Below are 24,061 nucleotides of genomic sequence, written 5' to 3' on the forward strand. Positions count from 1 at the left end.
TCTCTTGAGCAAGATCAAACTCATTTCTGAGAAAGATCTTTGGTTGAGAGTAGGGGTCCTGGGCCATATTTAATCAGCGCACAAACAGAACTTATGATCAATCAGGCGTGATATACTTGATCATGCCGATTGATCTGATCCATTCCATCAGGATAACTATGGCTAATCCTGTCTGATCATGATGATGGATGATTGTGATATAGTTTTGACTGATCAAAAGCTTAAAAATAGTAAGGCACGAGATTCAATCAGAGCAAGAAGTTTGGCAACTTCCGATGTTCGCAGCAAAAGATGAAAGATACATTCATTGAAAATGATGTTACGAAGGCAATAGGTGTTTGTCAGATTTTGCAGGTACCTTTTGTCGATGCTTGTTGGATACCATGAGATATCATGTTTTTGATCTTGATGGTTTGCCGTGAGACTTTGGCTATACATAACGGCAAAAGATGAATATAAGAAATCAACTTTGTACCTTTGGCCATCTGGAGCTTCAACTTCATCAAATCATTTTTGCCAAAATCTTGATGAGGCAATTTCTATTTGGATAAGTTTGGCTAGAGACAGTCTGCATGTGAGAGTGGCCAATGACAAGTTTTGTTCTGGCAAAGGGGGCAAGAAAGAGGTTGATTGAAGGAGAGAGTCAAGTCTAAGGAGAAGCAGATCTGGTCCAAGTCTAGGCCCAACTGGTTTAAAACCTAAGAATGACATACGTGTAATACAAAGCCACATTTGAGGATGGATGGTTCAAGACTCAATCGTGGTAATGCACCTGGCGGAGAGTCAAGTTTAGGTAATGTTGCAAAGGTGGAGGACAGTGATGATGTTTATGTCTATTCTGCTTTGGTTGCAGCCGTAGAGTTGGTTGGGTTATGAGTTCTTGATTCTGGCTGCTCTTATCATGTCTTTGCATGCTGACTTGTTTGACTCTTATAAGAATTGAAGAAGGATTCTTTCTATAGGAGTAATAATAATTTGGCTGTTGGCATTGGAAACATGGAGATTCAGATGTTTGGAGGCATGATGAGAATGTTGGGCAATGTGGAGCATAAGGATGTTGTTATCAGGTCGAGAGCAGCTATTAACTTCCATAAGGGTTCGTATGTCATTAGCACGGGGAGTTGATAAGAAGCCAAAAGTTACAAACTTGAGGGAAGCAATGTTGTAGGTTGGTTGCTAACGTTCTGATAACAACAACAAAAATGATATCGGATAACAAATCGGTTAAGTTTTTGGTACAAGATCCATGGATGGAGAAACTAATTGTTGTTTCTGATATCCATAGTTTGACGTAGAGAACGACAAACATCATCTGTCACGTCATTTGTCTGGGTGACAGATCCGTGATAGTGAGAAATGAAAACTTTTAGCCCAGTGATGGTGTTTGGTAAAGGTTGGTGGGAGTAAGTTCCAATGATCGGTGATGTGATGGTGATGAAGGGTATCAGACAGGTGACAAGGCGGGACACCATCACGGACGACGATGGTGACAGAATTTTAAATGATGAAAAAAGGGGGGAAACGGGAAAAAGGGGATAATAAAATTATGTTGTGTAGATTAAAATGTGGGATACTAACAGAGAGAGGGATACCACAATCGAGAGAGGGAGATCAAAATAGCGAGAGATAGAGAAGGATGCAGAGAGAAGGGGAATCCGAGAGAAAGGAACAGAGAGAGAGAGAGAGAGACAAAAGAGAGAGAGAGTCAAGAGAGGGAGACAAAGAGAGAGAGAGAAAGAGAGTCAAGAGAGGGAGAGAGGTAGTCTGAGAGAGAAGGAGACAGAGAGAGAGAGAGAGAGTCAAGAGAGGGAGAGAGGTAGTCTGAGAGAGAGGAAGATAGAGAGAGAGAGAGAGAAAGAGATTTTAAGAGAAAGAGAACGTCTCAGAGAGAGGGAGACCGAGAGAGAGAATCAAATATTTTAGAATTAAATGTGTAAAAAAATATATGTATGAATATCAAGCAGATAGATGATTATTCACTGAGATTAAACTCGTAACTATTCCAAATGAGACAAATTTGTAAATTTACTCATTTATTTTATCCATTTTCCTCAGATTTTAAGAATTTATGTTATGAAATATTACTCACTAATATCCTACCTAAAATAACTTCAATACAATGCATTGCATCATTACCTAATTCATACCTCCCTTCTCAGGTTATTACACTTCTCATAGCAAACAATGTATATATCATCACAAGATAATATACTTAAGAGATATTTGAAAATTTTGTTTTTGATGAATTTGAGTATGTTATGTACCAAAAATCGAAAAGCTTGATTTAATGGCTAGCTAAAATTAAAGTTTTAAGTAAAGAAACACAAGAAAGGGAAAAATAAAAATAAGTCAGAGGCTAGATTGAGGTTACAAAAGTTTGATGATATTGTAAAATTATTTTTGATTACCCCAGCTTGAACCAAAACCAAGGAACAATGCAAACCAAGGAACAATAAAGGGGGCCATAAGCTGGAGGTGTAGTTTTTAATGAGCAAAAATAAATGAGTTTTCACATAGGTTCTGAGGTTATCCAATTCCTGAAGAATGAAGTAAAGGCGCGAGTGTTTTGAATACTTGAAAATGACCTAGTGAACTGTGATGATATCATAATAAAATGATAATTAGTCATATTCAATGGATAACGTAGATGGTCATCAAATTATCTAGACATAATAGCACCATCTGATTCTACTTATCTGATAAGTCTGGCTGATATTGTTGTTATTATTGGGGAGACACTAAGGACAAATGGTGGATGCTCTTTAAAGAAAGGGTTAACTGAATTGATCTATATGAATCCCTTGATGGCATATTACCTAAATCCAAATTAGGTTGTTTCAAGGCACATTTGTATAACTGATCTAATGACTTAAAACACCAAGGACATCTTGTGGATGGATGACAATGTTTTTTCTACAAGTATCTAACCATGAGATTCAACAAGTCTTCAATTGTGGGGTAGTGAGATTCAACAGATGTTACAAAGTCAACGAAGATGAAGATGGAATGAAGATCTGAAAAAAATGAAGTAATTCAAAGTTTCTGAAGGTTCTGAGGTCACATTACGAAGTAAATGAACAGCGAATGAAGAAAATCAATCTATATTAACAAAAAAAGTTGAACTGTATGTGTTTGCTTACTATATAATTGACAGGTAGTTTGTTCTGATTAAAAAAAGAATAACCTATTCCCACGACAAGTATTAGACTAAAACAATACCATGTCTTACCCAAAAGAAGTCATTTCATTCATGCTGAACCTTACCTATGCTGCAAGGTTCTGTAAGAACTTATGTTATGTAAATTCTGAAGGTTTCCTGAAGGAGCGACTTTTGGCACGAGTTTACGAGCAGACGAGCGAAGAAGAAAAGAATTTGACTTCCATGGGTGCTGGGACACGTCAGCCACTGGGACACACGACGTGACATACTATAATCACGTACAGAAACCTTTCGACTCGACAATATAATATGGAACGTCTTTCAGGTAGAACCTTGTTGGGGTCCTATCAGGATAAGTAGGCCTAAGCTTTCCCCTCCCCCACCTCAGACATAAAGGTAGTAGTTCCCTAATTACCATTACCTCTGTGACGCAGCCATTTTATTACACGTCTCCATAGCTTATCTGCCTTTGTACCGGTCAATGGAATCTGATAACTTGCAAATCAACAGGATTAATTGATGAATTTTACATTATATTTATGTGTTTTAGTGACCATATTTGCATGTTATCATATTAAAATGAAGATAAATGACTTACACTTTGATTTTACTATTATTTTTAATTTTTATCATTTTTCTACATGGTATTTAACCTCATTTCATTAAAGAAATATTTTTTACAGGGCCTTAAATACTTGGCTAAAGGTTGATTAATAATTTTTTTGGAATTCTTCCATATTTTTATATATTTTTCTGACCAATATTTAGCCAAGAAATGATTTTTTCTTATTTAAATAATACATATTTTATTTATATACATTTTATAAAGCATTTTTTTAATACATTTATATATATATATATATATATTAAGTGGCATCCATGTCATTCGCCCGAAATTCGGGCAAATGAATGGTGCATATTATTAAAATAAATAAGAGAGAGGGAAAATGAGCATTATTGGCTCATTATGGCATCGCAAATCGCGATGCCATAATCAGCCAATCATTAGCTCATAATTAAGTACTATGTGACGCGGAAGATGACGAAGAAAAGGTTTTTTTAATCTTCGTGCAATAAATGCACGCAGAGATCGATTCTCCGCATGGATTTATAATTTATCTTAGTCGTTAACGCATACATTTAATGTACGCGCTAACCGACACACATAATTCGATATGCATGCGGCGTCGATTCACCGCGTGCATTAAATGCACACAGAAATCGACAATGCATGTGTCAAAAATTGCGGCTGCTTTTGTCGTTTTCTGCTTATTTTACAGAAAACAAATAAAACGAAGGGCGACATGGCATTTTTTGGGCCATTTAAATCAAACATAATTCTCCAACGATTGCGCCCTGTGGACACGGACAACTACGTGTCAGAACGCGATCTGAGAAGGGGGAAAACGAGGAAAATTGTGGCAACCAATCAGAAAGCGCTATTTCCAAGCTTCTTGGAGGAGAGATAAATTAATCCAACAGCTAGGATTAATCCTCAGCAAAACGACGATATTTTGAGATCTAGATGTCCGATTGGGCTGAAATTTTGAGGGCATGTTTGTCTTTTCCCCTTCTCCAGACAGTTGGATCTTTAAATAGAGGACTGGAAAAGGGTGAAATTCACTTTTTAAAATCTCCCCAAGGATTTGGCCAGGAAGGACACAGGAGTTGCTTTGGAAGTCGACAAATCTTGATCCTGCATTCAAAGTTGTAAGTTTCTGATTTGTATTTTTAACTTCTTCTTGAACGATTCTAAAATGTTGAGGCATGGGCAAAATGTATGATGCAGGACGGACGTCGTCGACGTCCTGCGGCGGAAGCGTGATCTGTTCGTTCGGATCGGGGACGATCATCTTGGACGGCACGCCCCGCTTTCGGTGGGTTGTCCCGGAAAGGTCCGGCGCGGGGTCCTCAATTCGTTGGGGCCGAAGGGTGTCTCTATCTTCACGTGGTCGACGCTCCATGGATAGTCGTCAAGGCGCTGGTGGGCCCGACTACTGGTGGGCGGGGCGGTTCAGCCGGCCGGATGATGAAGACGGCGGCAAACAGTGCAGCGGAGACGGATGTCGCGGTGTTTTGCCGAATTATTATTCAAGAATTAATTGGGAAATTAATAATCTGAATTAATCTGATCTTATAATTGAAATTATTTTTTCTTGAGCTTTTTGATCGAAATATTTAAAATCAAAATTTTAAGTTTTTACTTAATTTTGATTAATTGAAAACGTTATTAAGTATAATTAAGGTTTATTAATCGCAAAATTAATTCATCCTTGAATTAATTCGTTAAAAATTGGATTAAAATTCTTGCTTGCTGCGTCCCTGTGGTTCGACCACTTGCTTGCTCTATATTCTATATTTAGTGATTAAGGGTATTTCTAAATTTTATTGTACAAGTCTAAATGCCAAATCAACGACATTTTTACACACATTTCTAGGCTTATCAGAATCACTCGTTGTTGAAAAGCTATATCAGCCGGCTTCATCCAACCCAGCCCTAGTAAAATTCTTGTTCAATTCATAAAAAAGCGAATTGACGAACTGGAGTGATTTATGAGCAGAAGCTACTTTAGGTGCGAGTTTAGGAGCAGAAGCGAGTTTACGAGCACTTAGGCTTTGAAGCTGTTGTTTGATGTGTATTTGACCAGTTGAACGATCGACTAGAACCAATTCTTCTTAGACAAGGTCAATCGATGAGTTGTTTCTTCTCCCGCAGTCTTTAACTGAAAGTCAGATAACCTTCCCCGTTCAAGAAGAAATGTTTTCGTGATCAAATTATGAAATAGATATATGAACTGTATAGGATCATTTGCTGGAATGGGATACGTTACTTTTTTATAGGATCCCAATGGGATCGTAGAATCTAGTTTATCCACAAATGATAATATAAGTTTTTTTGTAAGTTTGGTTTATTATTATTGGCTAGATATTAAAAATAACAGAAACCATTATCTGTGTCATTAGATTGAAATATTAAAATGAACTGAAACATCCTATCGTTCGGTACATATTCATCCATAAAGTATTTCTCAATTAATTTCCATATGTTTCAACCTCTTAAGAAATTTCAGGATATTCTTTTAACTTACAACCAATATGACACATATTGAATGTGATTTCAGATTTATGACTGAATCAAAGTCATGCAGTTTTACACAGGTCAGGGTTGGATTTTTTGGAGGTGAATATAAAAAGCTGCCAGGTGAGGTATTGTCTCCACTCTTTAATTTTTAAGTCTGCCAGCAGTATTCTGATTCTCCTAACAGACTTAATCCTCTTCAAGTTGAATTATTTATTTTGTCCTGTTGCTGACTTTCTCAAGATAAACTAAATGAGAGAACTTAGATTTATGGTCACCTAGTGCATCTCACAAGAAAGGGACACCAAAAGCTCTTTTATCTCCCCCATTATATTATTTATTGGGCCCCAAACACTGTTATGTAGTGGCAATACAAAATCATGTTACATGGTCAGGCTGCATAATAAGAACCAAAAGATACATATAGAGATCCAGACATTGAAGTACACTCACACCCAAAACAGCAAGTGGGAAGATAAAGTTCACTTCAGTAACCTGCATATGTTATGCAAAGGGAGAGAAAATACCTAACATTTAATACAACCTCCAGTGAATGTTTATTATTGCCAATTAGCCATGTTACTAGTGGACCATGGAATATGTTATTGTGTAACACATTAATGTGGATGTTGACTGACGTTGGCAAAAAAATATTTTTTGCCTAAAGGTCAAATTGTTTTAAATCTGAATCTAAATAAAGTATTCTTGTTATAAAACAAATTATTCAATCTCAATTTATTTCCTTCTAGAAAGAGAGCGACTTAGAGAAGGGGGGTAGAACTTGTATGTCTATCATAAAATAGTTTTCAATATGAATATGAATAAAATATATTTACAGAGACAAATTATTGATCTTAATTTATTTCTATAAAGAAAGAGATAAATCTTGTATCCTATCCGTCAAATACTTTTAAATATAAACATAAATAAAATATGTTTTCTTAAAAATATTTATTCAGATCTAAATCTACATCAATCTAGAAAGAAAGCGATATAGATGAATCTCAAGCCTATCCGTCAAATATTTTAAAATATGAGTATAAATAAAATCATTTCAGTAAAAACATTTATTCATATCTTCATTTATTTCCATCTAGAAAGAGAGCGACAGGGAGAGAAAAACAGAGATCGTATGACTATTAGTAAAAAAATATAACAGGGATAAAATAAAATATGTATTCATAAAAAATATCTACTCAGATCTCAATTTATTTCGATCAACCGAGCGAGAGAACTTGTATAGCTTTCCATCAAATATTTTATACCTGAATGAAAATAAAGTATATTTTCCCCAACTGTTTACTATGATCTCAATTAATTTCCATCTAGAATGAGAGAAAAAAAAAACGCATTGAATTTATCAGCAGCCTCAGTGGGTGCAAAAAGTTAAGGAGCTTACCATAGCCAAACATACTGCATATAACTAAATTGTTCCTATACCTACAAAACATAAATACAGCTGTTTATTACTATTCACCGGACTATTTATTATTCCAAGATCTGTGAGAGACACAGAAAGAAAGAAATAAATAAATAAATGAGAGAGATGGATAAATAGAGGTAGGGGGAGCGACAAAGAGGGAGAGGAGATTAGGAGAGAGAGAGAGAGAGAGCAAGAGTGATAGAGAGATAGATATATATATATATATATACACAAAGAGCGAGAGAGAGACACGGAGAGACTTCGAGAGAGAGAGAGAGATAAGTAGAAAGAAGATACAGAGAGAGAATGAGAGAGCGAAAGAGAGAGGCGAATAGAGAGAGAAAGTTACAAAGAGAGCGAGTAAGAGAGATAGAGAGAAAAAGATAGAGAGGAGAGAGCGAGAGACATGGATTAATTGAGAGAGAAAGAGATACCGAGACAGAGTGCGAGAGGAGAGAGAGAGATAGAGAGAGGGATAGATAGAGAGAGGGATAGATAGAGAGAGAGAGAGATAGAGAGAGGGATAGATAGAGAGAGAGAGAGAGAGAGAAAAGAGATATAGATTGAGAGATATGGATAGACAAAGAGAGAGCAAGAGGTGGATAGACAGATAAAGAGAGAGACTAATAGATGGATAGACAGATAAATAAAGAGAGACCAAAAGATGGAAAGACAGATAAAGAGAGAGACCAATATATGGATAGACAGATAAAGAGAGAGACCAATATATGGATAGACAGATAAAGAGAGAGACCAAGAGATGGATAGCCAGATAAAGAGAGAGAGGCCAAAAGATGGATAGCCAGATAAAGAGAGAGAGGTCAAAAGATGGATAGCCAGATAAAGAGAGAGAGAGACCAAGAGATGGATAGCCAGATAAAGAGAGAGAGATAGATAGACAGATAAAGATAGAGGGACAAAGAGATAGATAGACAGATAAAGATATAGAGATAGAGAGATAGATAGACAGATAGACAGACAGACAGATGAAGATAGACAGAGAGAGAGATAGATATACATATGTTGAGAGAGAGAACGAGATAGAGTTGGAGAGGGAGAGACAGATAGAAAGAGAGAGAGAACGAGAGAGACTTGGAGAGATAGATAGATAGAGACAGAACGAGAGAGAGTTGGAGAGATAGATAGACAGATAGAGAGAGAGACATAGAGAGAGAGAGAGAGAGAAATAGAAAGAGATAGAGAGAGAGAAAGAATGATCGAGAATTCAATTTCCAGTCTAAGATGTTGGAAGTAAAAACAGATTAACCATATCCGCATCTCTCGCTACAACTCTCGATACCGTCGGGATTTAGTTTTAGGAGCGGTCCAGGATGGCGGCAGGCTGCCCCCCCTGACCGCATATTTGACTACGCCCGACGATACCGCCGTTGGATGAACAAAGACGATGAATATTCTCCGGTCAACTCTCGCGATAAACAATCGTTCTAAAAAAGAAAATAAACGCGTGGATCGCGGCCAGAATATTCAAAGAAATCACGGATACTTCGCCCCCAGTTTTCATCTAATAATAATAATCATCTCTTACAAACTGATATTAAGTTAGAAACTTAGACGGATCCATCATCGCTGGACAAAATCATACTAATTCAATTGTTTTATCTTGAAGTTTATGATGTAATAGAAGACCCATGATACATCATCACATTAAACACAATATATGATAGCTCACGCCCGTCTAATTCGGCGTAAGTAAACAGGAGGAAGACTTGGTCTGAAGATTGTGGACTCTCTTCAGAAGCGTTCCTTCCTCTCTTATCTCTTTCTTCTCCTACTAATTGATTTCTTTCTCATCGTCTTCTTCTCTCTCTAGATTGGTGTTCTAGTTCTTGTTCGTCTTCTCTAGATTGGTGTTTTATCGACTTCCTTGTCGCCCGTCTTCGGAGCTGAAGAATTCTCTCTCTATCTCTTTCTATCGGTTTCTCTCTCTCTCTCTCTTTCTTTAGTTTCTCTCTCTAGCCCTGGTTCTTGGAGAGGGTTTTGATTGGAGGAAGGGGGAGGCAGGGTCGATGGTACAGTTGAGGTCGGCGGAGGCGGCCGAATCGGCGAAGAAGGGTCTCTGGGTGGCCTATGTCGTCTTCGCTTTCTGCTGCGCTCTTGTGCTCGGCTTCTTCAAAGGTTTCTCTCTCTCTCTCTCTCTCTCTCTCTCTCTCTCTCTCTCTCTCTCTCTCTCTCTCTCTCTCTCTCTCTCATTCTCTCTCCTTCTCTCTCCCTCTCCTTCTCTCTCCCTCTCCTTCTCTCTCCCTCTCCTTCTCTCTCTCTCTCTCTACCTATCATTCTCTCTCCTTCTCTCTTCCTCTCTGCCCCCTCTCTCTCCCTCTCCTTCTCTCTCCCTCTCCTTCTCTCTCTCTCTCTCTACCTGTCCTTCTCTCTCCTTCTCTCTTCCTCTCTGCCCCCTCTCTCTCCCTCTCCTTCTCTCTCTCTCTCTCTCCCTCTCTCCCTCCTTATCCTTCTCTCTCTCTCTCTTTCTCTCTCGCTGCTTCGCCTTCTCTCTATTACTCTCTCTCTCTCTCCTCTCTCTCTCTTCCTGCATCGCCTTCTCTCTCCCTCTCCTCCCTCTTTCTCTCCCGATCCTTCTCTCGTTCTCCTCTCTATCCCTCTCTTTCTCTCTCTCTCTCTCTCCCAATCCTTCTCTGATTCTCCTCTCTATCCCTCTCTCTCCTCTCTCTCCCTCTGCTTCGCCTTCTCTCTATCCCTCTCTCTCCTCTCTCTCTCTCTGCTTCGCCTTCTCTCTCTCCCTCTCTCTCCTCTCTCTCTCTCTGCTTCGCCTTCTCTCTATCCCTCTCTCCCTCTCTCTCCTCTCTATTTCTCTTCCTTCCTCGCCTTCTCTATCCCTGCCTCTTCCTCTTTCTCCCTCTCCCTCTTTCTCTCTCTCTCTCTCTGTCTCTTTCTCCCTCCCTCTCCCTGTCTCTCTCCCTCTGTTCCTGCCTCTCCCTGTCTCCCTGTCCCACTCCCTCTTTCTCTCTCTCTCTCTCTCTCCCTCTCTCTCTCTCTCTCTCTATTCTATCTCCCTCTCTAGTATCTCTCCCTCTCTCTTTTTCTTTTCTCCCTCTTTTTCTCTCTTTACTCTCCCTCTCTAGTATCTCTCTCTCCTTATCTCTTTCTCTCTTCCCTCTCCCTCTCTGGCATCTCTCTCTCCCTCTCTCTTTCTCTCTTCACTCTCCCTCTCTAGTAAATCTCTCTTTCCCTCTCTTCCTCTCTCCCTCTCTAGTTTTCTCTTCCCTCTCTCTTTTCCCTATTCCCTCCCCCTCTCTTGTATCTCCGTATCTCTCTATCCCTCTCATGCATATCCCTATATATCTCACACTCTCTCCCCCCTCTCCATCTCTGAATATTTCCTCCCTATCTCTGTTTCTTTCTCTCTCTAACCCTCCCCCTGGTATCTCCCTCTCTTCTCTATGGTATCTCTTTGACTCAATGATGTCAGACTACAACTCGTTGACGTTGACGCCGAAGGTTATGAACAGTTGACGAACTGTCGATGACACTGCCATCGTCAACGCCAATACAATCATAGGAAATCGACGTCCATGACATAACAATTATATTGCAATGTTGGTGGCTGACATTGATGAATGACAGTAACCACTATTGATTAGCCGTCATCGAAATCGGCACAACATTTGCCATACGACATCCTCCTGGTGTATGTGGATGTAATCGGATTATGATGACATCCACGCCAATGACAGTGACGACGACAATGATGTCGATGATTAGTTGTTATAAATACATCAACGAAGTCAACTTAGGACACACAGATGAAGATGATGACACCATTGCCATCATAGAATAACAATTTAACTACAATTTTTGCATATGTTTCTTCATTCTTTTTCCATTCCCATATGTTGCCATTTGAATATTAGTATCCACCTGATCTTGTTCAATTCTAATTCTTAACCAGAGAATATGCTAAAATCTTCGACTGGGTTAATATCAGTTTTCTATTTGTTAACACTTACTGTCTTACTTTATTAGTCTGCTATTTCTTAAATCTTCCACTAGTATTTTTTCAGTTTGCTATTGATGTGCTTCATACCCTTCTAATCTCTTCTTCAATTTTATGATCTGCTATCTGAATATCTGATTCTGCTAGTATAAACTCGCTCTCCAATCTGACCAACTAACTCACATCTGAATTTCCTGTCAATAACTAACAGTAGCCACGGTGTCAATGACTAGCGTTGACGAAGACGACAACATAGACAGTTGAAATCATCATCTTAGTGATTTCATCTTCTATTTGTTGACGTCATCATTGAACTCAATCGTCGTCATCGTCCACAGGTGTAGATCCCCAGGGAAAGGGAATTGCTAACCCAATTAAAACCCGCTTACGTTAGCGTTGACTTTTTTTGACATTGACTAGTGACAAATCCTAACATAAATAATTCATGTCAAGAACTATCATTCACGACGACGACAACATACACAGTTGACGTCGCGGTCGTCATGATTTCATCTCCTGTTCGTCAACTTTCACATTGCCACCACTCATCGTCGACGTGCCCACATGCCGATCACTCAAGAATTGATTTTCTAATCTTAGTAAAACTAGTCGACAAAGCTCGTTGACGTTGACGACGACAACATAGACGGCTGACATCACCGTCGTCGTGATTTCCGTTCAGATCCCTCAACAATAAGATTGGCACCACATGTCGTCATCGTCCAGACATGCCGATCCCTGCGAAACGTAATTGCAAAACCTAATAAATAGTTGACTTTGACGTTGACTTTAAAGGTGACTTTGACTTTGATGACAACAACACAGACAGTTGACTTTGATGACAACAACATATAATTGCTAAACCTAATAAAAAGTTGACTCTGACGTTGACATTTGACGTTGACTTTGACGTTGACGAGTGATAAATCCAGTTCATCTCTTTCTTTTCTTCTCTGTTGTGTGTGTGTGTGTGGGTGTATATATATATATATATACGAATGTACAGAAAGCTTACAAGATTGGTAGAGTTTTTCATGGCGATCTTCTCTCTGGTTTCCAGGGTTGATGATCGGGCCCATGGCGGCGATCGTGATCATCGCCGGCAATGTTGGGGTGCTCGTCGGATTGTTCCCCGCCCACGTCTACTGGACAGTTCTCACCATCATCGAGTAATCTCCATTCTTCGATTTCTTGTTCGATTCATCCGAGATTTAGGGTTTGAGATTGTTTCGCAGGACGAGCGCTGTTAGCGCGATGCTGAAGATCGTTCTCCTGCTTTCGCTTCCCGTCGTTTTCGTGCTTTGGCTCGCCGTCGGCTGCGCTGGAAGCGTCTTTGTTGGGCTCGGCTATGGCTTTGTCTCGCCTTGGATGGCTACCTTCGACGCCTTCCGCCTCGAAGGGGAGAGAAACAAGTTCCTTCATTGCATCGTCGTACGCCCCGACCTTTGCCATTTTTTTTTTCGAGTGATTTATGGAAAATTTCTGTGTTTCTTTTGTTTCCTCGATCGTTTTTTTTTTCAATTTGACATTGAAATGGAGTCGAAAATCAGGACGGGACTTGGGGAACTATCAAAGGGAGCTGCACGGTTGTTCGGGATTTCGCAGACTTCTCCTTCCACTCCATCCCTGTGTACTTGAAGGAGCTCCGAGACGCTGAGGAGGACCCTCAACCTCTCAGAATCAGGTCTGAAAATCTATCTATTACGTATGAAAAATCATGGTCCTTCGTGAAAGATTTGATAGTTGCCCTGATGATTCTGAATCCTGAGTTTTTTGTGCAAAATTAGATATCTAGTTCATCTCTAATGTTTACAAAATCAGTGTTATTTTTGAAAAATATGATGTGTGTTTTGGGTGTACACCACTCATTTCTTCGAAGATGAACACAGGGGACTAATTAATGGAAGGACATGATCTTTGCCCTGCTAACTCTGCAACACGGATGCTCCTAGAACAACAAATGAGTGTTCCTTGTGAAAAATCAAATCTCCAAGAACAGCTCGGTTACCATTATTTTTCCAATGGGATTCACAAATTTTTAATAAGGAAACTTACGAAACTCAGTTCCAATGGTGTTTTTCTCTTTCTGCGGCCCATCGCTTATTTCTCCAAAGAGAACGCGGGGATCACTTTTTTCAAGGGCATGATCTTTGCCCTGGTAATTCTGAATTTTAAGTCTGCCCGTCAACTACAAGTCCCTGTCCTTTCCCGAAACTCAGATATTTAGTTTATTCTTTATTTTATTATTTTTTTTGAAAGAAAGTTTATTCTTTATTTTTTTAAAAATGATTATTCAAAAAATGATCAATATGCTGACAACTCTGTAACATAGTTGCTCTAGATCATCGGACCAGTTTTTTAATATGTATAGTTCATCCCTTTCTTAATTTTTCTAGTGAACGCCACTGATTTCTCTGACGAAAAGGTGGGAAATGATTTCAACACAAAAACTCTTAATATGAATGGTATTTCTGCGATTCATGACAGATTTGTGGATGTGCCGGCTTGCATTCTAGTGGCAATTGTGGGCATCATCGTGGATCTTCCGCTTTATACCTTAATTGCCATCGTTAAGAGCCCGTACATGCTTTTCAAAGGGTGGCAGAGGCTACTTCAAGACCTTATAAGCGGGAAAGGGCCGTTTCAGGAGACATCCTGTGTGCCCATTGCCGGCCTGGCCATCCTCTTCTGGCCTGTCGCCGTCATCGGTTGCATTATCCTAGCTTTCTTCGCCGGCATCTTCTTCGGCCTCTACGGTGCCGTCATCGTGTATCAGGTCACACCAGTGGCACTTCTCCTGCTTCATCTAGGGTTTAGTGTCACCATGAATGAGTTTGAGATGACGATGACAGCTTTTCATCGCTTTCTCATCAATTTAACCTATTCAGATGATGAAGGCAATGACAAGATGTCCTCATATATCTGGCCGATGTCAAGAAATCATCATTGTCCTAAGTAGATAATTCACTCATCATCCCTCATAGATGACAAAATCACCATTGTCCCTGTTCCATGGTGAGATCGTTATTGTCCATGACAGATAGACTCTTCATCCTAGGGGAAACCTAGCTTCAGCTTCCTCGTACTTGTATTTTTTTAAGATTTTTTTTCTCTTAAACTTCATGGTTTCTTCTCAGGAGAGATCCCTGCGAAGAGGATTAGCCTATGTTGTCGCCACGGTAGCCGAGTTCGATGAATACACCAACGATTGGCTGTACCTCAGTGAGGGAACCTACTTTCCAAGGTTCAATGCCACACTGATCTTCTGTAATTCGAACCCTTTATCCATCTTCCGAACCCCTAAGGATTTTGTGTTTTTTCCGTCATCTTGTTGCTTGAAATAGGCCGCAATACAGGAAGAGGAAGGTATCTGATTCCATGGAGTTGTCAGTTCGCCCAGAAGCTCCCAAAGCTGAAAAGGCTTTCTCTGGTCCCTTGCAGCCACCGGCATTACTGGTACCAAATTTAGCACCATCGAGATCTGTCAGAGAGGTCATCCGTGAAGTGAAGATGGTTCAGGTAATAATTCTTCTTTTGAATAAATGTTCAATAAGAATCAGTGTTTCTCTCCCTACTCTAGTCCGTGTTTGAGATTTGGCAGCTTGAATTTTTTCACCGTATTATCATCATAATGATACATGGTAGCTGTGATTATTCAAACGCTTTTAATATCATTAGCATTGATAAATGTGTATCCTTAATGAAGAGTGTGATTTTGATAAGATTCCGACAATGTAGATGATAGAAAGCCAAGAATACTCAAGAAAATGAACAACGTTCTGGGAGAACAATAGCAATACACGATCCCCATGGATCAATTGTACGAGAGAGGAGAATGAGGGAAGAATAAGACCAGATTGGAGGGAAGGATGAGAGGGAAAGGAAAAAGGAACTGCTAGCCCGGAACAAGGCCGGATCGGCTCTTGCTCCTCTAGTCAGGAGGATCTCCCGCCAGCCTTCTCGCCCAAGCGATATAAACTTCACAACTGCCTCTTCATCTCAGCAGGGCCTTTATTTATACTGTTCTTGATTCTTGCCATTTTATTATGATCTCCGCACGTGCCTTTACTGGTCTGCACGTGAGATCTCCCTTCTCTTATGCTTTCTATGATATGTCTTCGTAAAGTCCCTATCAGATTTCAGCTGGTTCTTTCTGTCGCTAGCTTGGCTCAAATTTATTTTTTAGTTGTATCTTTGACCAACATTCATGAATCTGTCTTATATGCATCTAAGATTAGTAGATACTCCTTTCTTTCTCTGATTCTGGTACCAGCCCCACTCCTGCTGGGAGGATTTTTTTCAGCTTTAGTGGCGCCATCCCCTATGCAGGCCAGTAAAAAACGTTGAGCTTGGCAGGAGATCTGGACCTGTAGCCATGGTCATCTTCCTATTTCTCTTGCAATTGCTCTCTGTGGACCTCTGAAGTCGAATCAGTTCAGATATGACCTGATCAAAAGCTCGATCAATCCATTGTCCCTATCATTATCTGTTCAAAAGTATAGTTCAAAAAAAAATTTATCTGTTCACAAGATTCAATCTATCACATCGACCGGACCCTGATAATGATCCCTAGCTCGCTCTGTCCATTCAAGATTTGTTCCTCGATAGAGACCTATAACTGCCAACTAAAACTAATATTTTGATTTCTGCGTCTATTGATGCCATTACCATGAAAAATGATAATTATCAAGTGTGCTCATATATCCATAAATTATTAAATGAAACTCGTGTACATGCTATTCCCTCTATGCATTTTGTATAGGCATTGCTAATATCTCATGATGTTTACAGATTTGGGATGAAATGATGACAGCCTGTGAAGATGGAGGGAAGTTGCTGATTAATGCAGGGGTCATTACATTAACAGATCTTATTGATTGGGGGAAGGTGAAGGGAAACAATGGAGGCATAGTTGGAGTTGGGCTCCCGGCATTTTGTCTTCTGGACATCGTGATGGACTCCATCAAATCGGGACATTGTGGAATCATGCTGAGTAATGGAGAAGAGATCAACTATTTGAATCGACCGCAGGATCGGTTGCTGGACTGGTTTTTCCATCCTGTGATGGTCCTAAAGGAGCAGGTTAAAGTCATCAATCTTAATGTGGGTGAGCTAAGATTCTTGGAGAAGTTGGTGATTTTCGGAAATGACAAGCAGCGCATGGAGTCATGGCACAATGGGGCTGTGGTTCCTAAAGATGCTTTGAGAAATGCCCAAATTCAGGCCATTAGTAGAAGGTATGAATACATTATTTTTGTCCATTATTTATCTGGGTAGGAGATAAAAGATGATTGTGGTGATTCGTCATTGCCCTGAACCAATTTTAATTTCAACTTCGCTTCCAAATTTTCATTGTCATGTTGGAATAGCCTTGCGATGTTTAATCATTAAAGTTTCCCTATAATTGCACTTATAATTTTCCAAAACCCAGACAATGCATTAATGAAATTATTTGCAATTTGGGTTTACAATATGCTAAGCTTCCTGCATTTCGTTTTTTCTAATGGGAAATTCAAAACCCGAGTTTCATATGTTGACTTTTTATAATAGTATAGTTGAAGTCCATACGCATTCAATAAAAGCAGACGAAACTGAGTTCTTACAACATTTATTTTAATAATTACGATATTTGGATGAAGCTACTTTGGAATCCCTGCACTTCAGTTTTTCTAATGACCGGTTGGAAACCAGAATTTGAATTTCTTTTTAAAAAGATTGAGTTGAACTCCATACCCATCAAAAAGGGCAGACGAAAACAAAGGTGTTACATCATTTTATTCTTTTTGATTCTGTAGTTTTTTCTTTAAACGGTCGCCACATCAAAGTACGATCAGTCATGTTCCATCTCAAAAAACAAGCAATAGAGGATGAATATAATTTTTTTCTGTAGATTGGTGGGCATGGCGGGGAGCATTTCAAAAATTCCAACTTACCGGCGAATATTCCAGCGCGTGGTGAAGGTCCTCACCGCTCATGCACTGGGGAAAGAAAACCCAGAAATTTCTGATGGAAGCAGTTTTATATCCGTCGGAAACATTAGAATTCCAAAGCCTTCTAAAGATCATGTTTCCATTGAAGCCATGCATGCTGAGGTTTGAGGGAGTTTTATATCTGCAAAACAGTTGTATTTTGGTTAAATATCTGGAGGAAGCTAGGATGAAGTTCATATTCTTTTGGATTTTTGGGAAGTTGCCGAGGTAAGTCAACTGCAACTCATCTCTGATTTGTGGGGAAGTGTGGCTTGTTGGGACAGTTTCACGACCTAGTTCATCTTCTCCACATTTGCGTATGGACGGAGATAAGTTTATAACAATTACCCATTTTTTATGATTCTGTAAATACCAAGTTTGTAGCATCATTGTATTATTTTTTTCTCGGAGCCAGATAAGAAATATCCATTGCTTTTGGCTTTAGAGGAAATTTTTATCGCTGAGCTGTAGATGTTGAGTTTTATCGGTAGGTTGACAATGTTGGAAACTTATGTCAATATTTTATTTCATCTGTTTTACTGGTTCTACGAACAAAATTATAGAAGTACAATTTGTGTTCAAAACCATGACTTTGACCTTTTAACTTTGACTTTGAAATTGACTACTCAACCTCACCGGGGCGGAGACTGGGGAAACTTCTGGACTATGTTTAAGTCTTCCGCTAAAACCCGACCTAAATTAGGCCTAACTTATATTTTAGAAAAAAATAGCTTGAACTTTAGGTTAGGTTGTTCACGATGTAGTAAACTCCGAGCGGGAGAAGAACCAGCTGCTGACAGCAGAGGACTCCCCACTGAGCTGCAGAGGTCTTAATATTGTATCTCTTTACTTCGTGCCGTGGGAATGGGAGAGTGGGATCCGTGTGTAATTGTGATATGTGAGCTTGCTCCACATGTATAAAGTCTTGCAAACACTAAACTTTTTACTTGTATAAATCTCTCAAGTTGGTGTCCAGGGCACAAACCTTGGGTCGGTTGTACCCACTGTAAAGAAGAAGGGAGATGAGAGAAGGAAGAGAGAAGAGAAGACTGAGAGAGAACCATTTGTGATCGTTGTATAATCCCCCAAAGGATTAACACTAGGTTGGTTCATATTTATAATACTGTATTAATAGCCCTTAACTGGCTAGACTAAATATAGCCGTCTTAACTGGCTATTAAGATTAATCCTGGCCGTTAATATGGCTCTCTATACTAGATATAATCCTAGTCACGCGGATCAATATGAATGATAATGAACAATAGTACATGTTTAGTTTTTGTTAGCTAGTGGTCATTATGAGTCGTATTGGTCCACGTGGCATGGGACGTGGATGCCGAGTTTGCTGACTGTCATACACCCACTGCTCACAAAAAAAAGAGAAAAAAACTTCAGATCCGGTTTAACTTTTTGCTAAAACCAGACCAAGACTGTACTACTAGAAGCATCAAATCTGAGGGAGTTCAATTTTTCCAGGGAGCCAACAAATACCTCCAGTGTGATGGAGATGACATTTGGTGATGCACGGAAGACATCACACGTCTTCGTCACATCCCATATCTAACATCCAGGACACGTCTTTCCCTATCCCCACTGACACGTCATAGCAAATTTCAAGGAGTTCATTTTTCAAGGGAGCCAACAAATATGTCTCATCAAATGACAGGGATGACGTTCTGTGATGCGACGAAGACTAGATGAGAGGGCCGGTGACGTGTGATGCAACTGTAACAGATTTTCTCAATAACATAAGTATGTGTGACGAGACGTGAGACGCGACTAACTATGCATCACAGTGTCATGTACTCACCAAACACCATCAATTTCCTGATGTCCCAAGGCATGAGATGCAACTGCCCCGTCTTTGCTCAAAACTCAATGAAACTTGACAGGACGGGAGACGTAAACAAACTATGCATCACAGTTTCATCCGTCACAAAACACCATCAATTTCCTAACATCCCATGACATGTGATGCAACTGTCCCGTCTTTGCTCAAAACTCAATGAAACTTGACAGGACGGGAGACATAAACAAACTATACATCACAGTTTCATCCGTCACGAAACACCATCAATTTCCTAACATCCCATGACATGTAATGCAACTGTCAGGTCTTTGCTCAAAACTCAAGGACACGTGACAGGACGGGAGATGTAAAAACCTATATACATCGCAGTTTCATCTGTCACCAATCGTCATCCATCTCGGCACGTCCGGGACGAGCCATTCCCTAAAATCCCCAGCTACAAATAGGGATCATCAGGTATCACCCGTCACGTCACCGTGTCCGAACCGTGACGAAGGATGTGACAGTGACGGAGTTGGGGGGTAGACATGGTTTTTCTATTCTGTTCGTTTTAAGCGAACAAAAAATTCACACAAAAGAACTGCACAGGGCCTTGTTCTTTGTTCTGTTCTTTTTTTTTTCAAAAACAAACAAAATTTGCACATTCGCACAAAACTAGAACAAAATTCGCACAAAGTGAACAAAAGAACCGCACACGGGTCTGTGTGATGTTCTGTTCGAACTTATTTTGTTATTTTTGGAAAACCGAACAGAACGAACAATTCACACAAAACGAACAGAACAACCATATCTAAGTGACGGTGACGGATGACGGATTGGTTGTGACGGTGACAGGGTGCCTCAGACGCGTGACGCGACGGAACAGCTGTCACGGATGATGGGCGTGACGGATTTTTAAAAAAGTTTAAAACTGACAAAACTACGTATAAAAATCTGTAATTTTAAAGCTTTCCTACGAAGAAGAATAAGAAGGAATGAAAAAATATATTTTTAGGGTTGTTTTTTCATGTCACTAGTGTCAGTGACGCGGTCCGCTGACTGCGACGTGATGGTACACCGCACGGAGGGACGCGTGACGCGACCATGTCTAAGTGACGGTGACGGATGACGGATTGGTTGTGACGGTGACAAAGTGCCTCAGACGCGTGACGTGACGGAACGGCCGCCACGGATGACGGCCATCACGGATTTTTAATAAATTTTAAAGCTGACAAAAATACGTACAAAAATCAGTGATGCCGTCCGCTGACGGTGATGTGATGGTACACCGCACAAAGGGACGCGTGACGAGAACGTGACGGTTTTTTCCCCAACATAATTGAACGTGACGACTGACGAATGTTTCGTCACGTCACCGTTAGTCACGTTTCATCCTCCGTTCCGTCAGTTCCCGGACGTGCCGTTCCGTTGCCGATATATAGCAGGGCAATCCCAAGAAATTCAAATTTTTCCAAGTGGAGGCAACAGCTACAAAATTCAAAGGCGCGTTCTAAGCTGAAGCCCCAGCCATGGCGATCTGCGCGATGGGGAGAGTCCGCCATGGCCGATCCTTCCTCCTCTCCTCGCTTCCCTGCTCAACTTCCGCGAAGATCGACAGCTCCGAGCCGAGCTCTTCGTCTTCCTCCCCGATCTCGCCGGCGGAATTGGAATTTCTCGTTCTCCGCCAGTTTTCCGCCGGGAAATTCCGCCATCTCCTCCGATCCGTCGTCTCCCTTCCTTCCGTTCTCATGGCCGCCTGCGCAAACCTCGCCCTTGATCTTCCCCCAATTTCCCCCTCGGAAGCCCTCTCCCGCCGTCGGATCTCCATCCGACGGCTCTCCGACGAGCTCTCCAGCGCCCAATTCCGCCCCCAATCCTCCTCCCTCCGCCTTCTCCCTTCCAGACTCAAAGGCCATCCCCTCGTCCTCCCAAATCTCGAGCTCAAGCTCGCCATGGAAGCCCTCCGCCTCGTCCTCTCCGTCGTCTACAACCCCAGATTCATCTCCTTCTCCTACGCCGGCCGCCACACCGCAGTCCGCTACCTCAAAACCTCGGTCAGAAACCCTAGCTGGTGGTTCCGGGTCGCCCTCCCCCGCCAGCCCTTCTCCCCCGATCTCGTCCGGAGGTTGAAGACGACCCTCGAAGAGAAGATCGACGACCCCGCCTTGCTCGATTTGATCGGCAATCTCTTCCAATCTCAGTCCATCTCCATCGATCTCGGCGGATCGGACATGGCCAGAGGCTTCCCCCAGGAAACCCCTCTCTCCGCGCTCCTCCTCAACGTCTTCTTCCACGAGCTCGACCGCGATCTTCAAGAACTTCGTCTTCGGGTAAAGAATCAGAACCCTGAACTCGCCGATTTCGAGAAAAACTCCGTCTTTCACAATCCCCCGAGGCTCTACGCTGTTCGGTACTTGGATGAAATTCTGGTGGTGAGCTCGGGGTCGAAGGCGCTGGCCATGGAGGCCAGGGAGAGGGTCGTCTTCTTCCTCGAGACGAAGCTCGGGGTGAGAGTTTGCAGACAGGGGACGGCCGTGCACAGCGCAGAGAACGAGAAGATTAGCTTCCTGGGCTTCGAGTTTCTGGCCATGGCCCCTTCCTCTCTCTACAAACCCATCTCGGAGAAGGCCATACGAGCGAAGAAGAAGCAGCTCAAGCAGAAGCGCGGCAGGGAAGAACAGCAGAAGAACGCCAGAGAAACGAGGAGGAAGAAGCTCGGATTGAAGATCCTCTCCCACGTCTTCAAGAAGATGAAGAAAACCGGCGATTTCTTCTTCGATTTCTCGATCGAATCCCTAGTGAGAGAAGAATTCAACAACTGGGGAAGCGAAGTCGTGCTCGAGTTCTTCCGATCGAAGAGCGAGGAGCTGAGATCTTGGCACCGTGTTCTATCCCGCGGAGATTTCTTGAGCTTGCCACAGATCCGAGAACAGCTCCCCGCAGATCTCCTCTCTTCCCACGACCGATTTCAGCAGAAACTCGATCAATGGATGAACACCCACCAAGAACAACACCAAGAACAAAACCAAGAACAAGAACAAGAACAGGAACAAGAACAAGACCAAGAACAAGAACAAGACCAAGAACAAGAACAAGAACAAGAACAAGATAGAACAGTGAAGGATATGACGAGGCTGGCGATGAGAGTGAACGCGCCGGTGGATTTGATCAGAGAAACGGTGAAGCTCGCTGGATTGACGAACAAGAAGGGCCAGCCAAGGCCGATTAAGCTGCTGATCGCTCTGGAAGACGCGGATATCGTAAAATGGTACGCTGGGGTGGCGATCAAGTGGCTGGATTTCTTCTCCTGCTGCCGAAACTTCAGATTTATCAAGACCGTGGTCGATTATCAGGTCAGATTTTCTTGTTTTCTCACTCTTGCGGAGAAGCACGAGGCGAGTAAACGCCAGGTGATCGGCCATTACAGCAGAGATCTCAAGATTTTGAGCTCGGATTGCGAGGAAGAGATCTTCTTCCCCACACAGAGAGAGATTAAGATGATGGGTGATCGTCGTTTGGCTGATCCGAAGCCGGTTGATGGGGTTTTGGGCATGATTTTGGTGAAATTAGCCTCCCCTGAAACAAATTTTGCTTGTGTGGCTCACTTCTGCTGTAGAGAGGAGGCTCAGCTCTATCGGATACGCTTGCTGCAGAATAGGTTGAATGTGGATCCTTTGAAAGAGGAGAAGTGGGTCAGAGGGATGGGCGCCATTCATGAGAGTTTGAACAAGAAGTGCCTTCCTCTCTGTTCTAAGCATGCTGGTGATCTTTACTTGGGGAAAATTTCCCTCCAGGATGTTGATTGTACCTCTTTTGTTGATGTATAGTGGAAGGCGGTTTCCAGTAGGGTTTGACGATTTCGGTCCGGTCCGGTTTTCTGACATGGACCTAAACCTTATCTGAAGTTTGGTCGCGTTCTGGTCCGATCTTGTTCGGTCCTGGTACTGGGTTGGCGGAGGCATTGTGTGTGCGGAGTAGGGGCGATGAGTGCTTGGGGCAGGTGATGGGAGGCCGCTAGGGAGGGGGATGGGGAGTGCGTGGGACAGGGTTCGGTTCGGTCTGGTTTTTTGGCATGGACCTTAACCTTACCTGCAGTTCGGTCCAGTTCTGGTTCGGTCTTGTGCGGACCCGGTCTAGTTCGGTATGGGGGTTGGCCGAGGAGCATGGGGGTGGTGGCGTGCGGAGTAGGGGCGATGAGTGCTTGGGGCGGATGATGGGAGGCCGCTAGGGAGGGGGATGGGGAGTGTGTAGGACGGTGCGGTTCGGTTTGGTTTTTTGGCATGGACCTTAACCTTGCCTGAAGTTCAGTCCAGTTCCGGTCTGGTCTTGTGCGGTCCCAGTTCGGTCCGGTACGAGGTTGGCATATGCATTGCGCGCGTAGAATAGCGGCGATGAGTGCTTTGGGGGGGTGATGGGGAGTGCATGGGACAGGGTTCAATTCGGTCTGGTTTCCATGCCAAAACCTTACCTAGAGTTCGGTCGCGTTCTGGTCCGGTCTTGTTTGGTACTGGTCCAGTCCGGTACGGGGGTTGGTAGAGGAGCATGGGGGTGGTGGAGGCATTGTGCGCGCGGAGTAGCGGCGATGAGTGCTTAGGACGGGTGATGAGGAGGCCAACAGGGAGGGGGATGAGGAGTGCGTGGGAAAGGGTCAGATCAGGTCCGGTCCGGTTT

At 42.0% G+C, this 24,061-nt stretch overlaps 2 protein-coding genes across 2 annotated transcripts; both read left to right on the top strand.

The window, feature by feature from the left end:
- Nucleotides 1-9,364: 9,364 nt before the first annotated feature.
- On the top strand, nucleotides 9,365-18,158 carry LOC144713415 (putative membrane protein At3g27390). The gene is made up of 9 exons (XM_078587964.1): nucleotides 9,365-9,798; nucleotides 12,693-12,801; nucleotides 12,868-13,063; nucleotides 13,183-13,316; nucleotides 14,120-14,408; nucleotides 14,770-14,876; nucleotides 14,977-15,151; nucleotides 16,424-16,869; nucleotides 17,523-18,158. The coding sequence occupies exons 1-9, from the start codon at nucleotides 9,690-9,692 to the stop codon at nucleotides 17,728-17,730; spliced, it is 1,773 nt and encodes a 590-aa protein (XP_078444090.1). The 5' UTR covers nucleotides 9,365-9,689; the 3' UTR covers nucleotides 17,731-18,158.
- A 138-nt stretch (nucleotides 18,159-18,296) lies between these two features.
- On the top strand, nucleotides 18,297-23,236 carry LOC144713414 (RNA-directed DNA polymerase (reverse transcriptase)). Its single transcript, XM_078587963.1, has one exon. It carries the CDS (start codon nucleotides 20,920-20,922, stop codon nucleotides 23,215-23,217), a length of 2,298 nt encoding a protein of 765 aa, XP_078444089.1. The 5' UTR covers nucleotides 18,297-20,919; the 3' UTR covers nucleotides 23,218-23,236.
- The last annotated feature ends 825 nt before the right edge of the window (nucleotides 23,237-24,061 follow it).

The sequence above is a fragment of the Wolffia australiana genome, chromosome 16 (assembly GCF_029677425.1).
Source record: "Wolffia australiana isolate 7733 chromosome 16, ASM2967742v1".
Lineage (NCBI taxonomy): Eukaryota > Viridiplantae > Streptophyta > Magnoliopsida > Alismatales > Araceae > Wolffia > Wolffia australiana.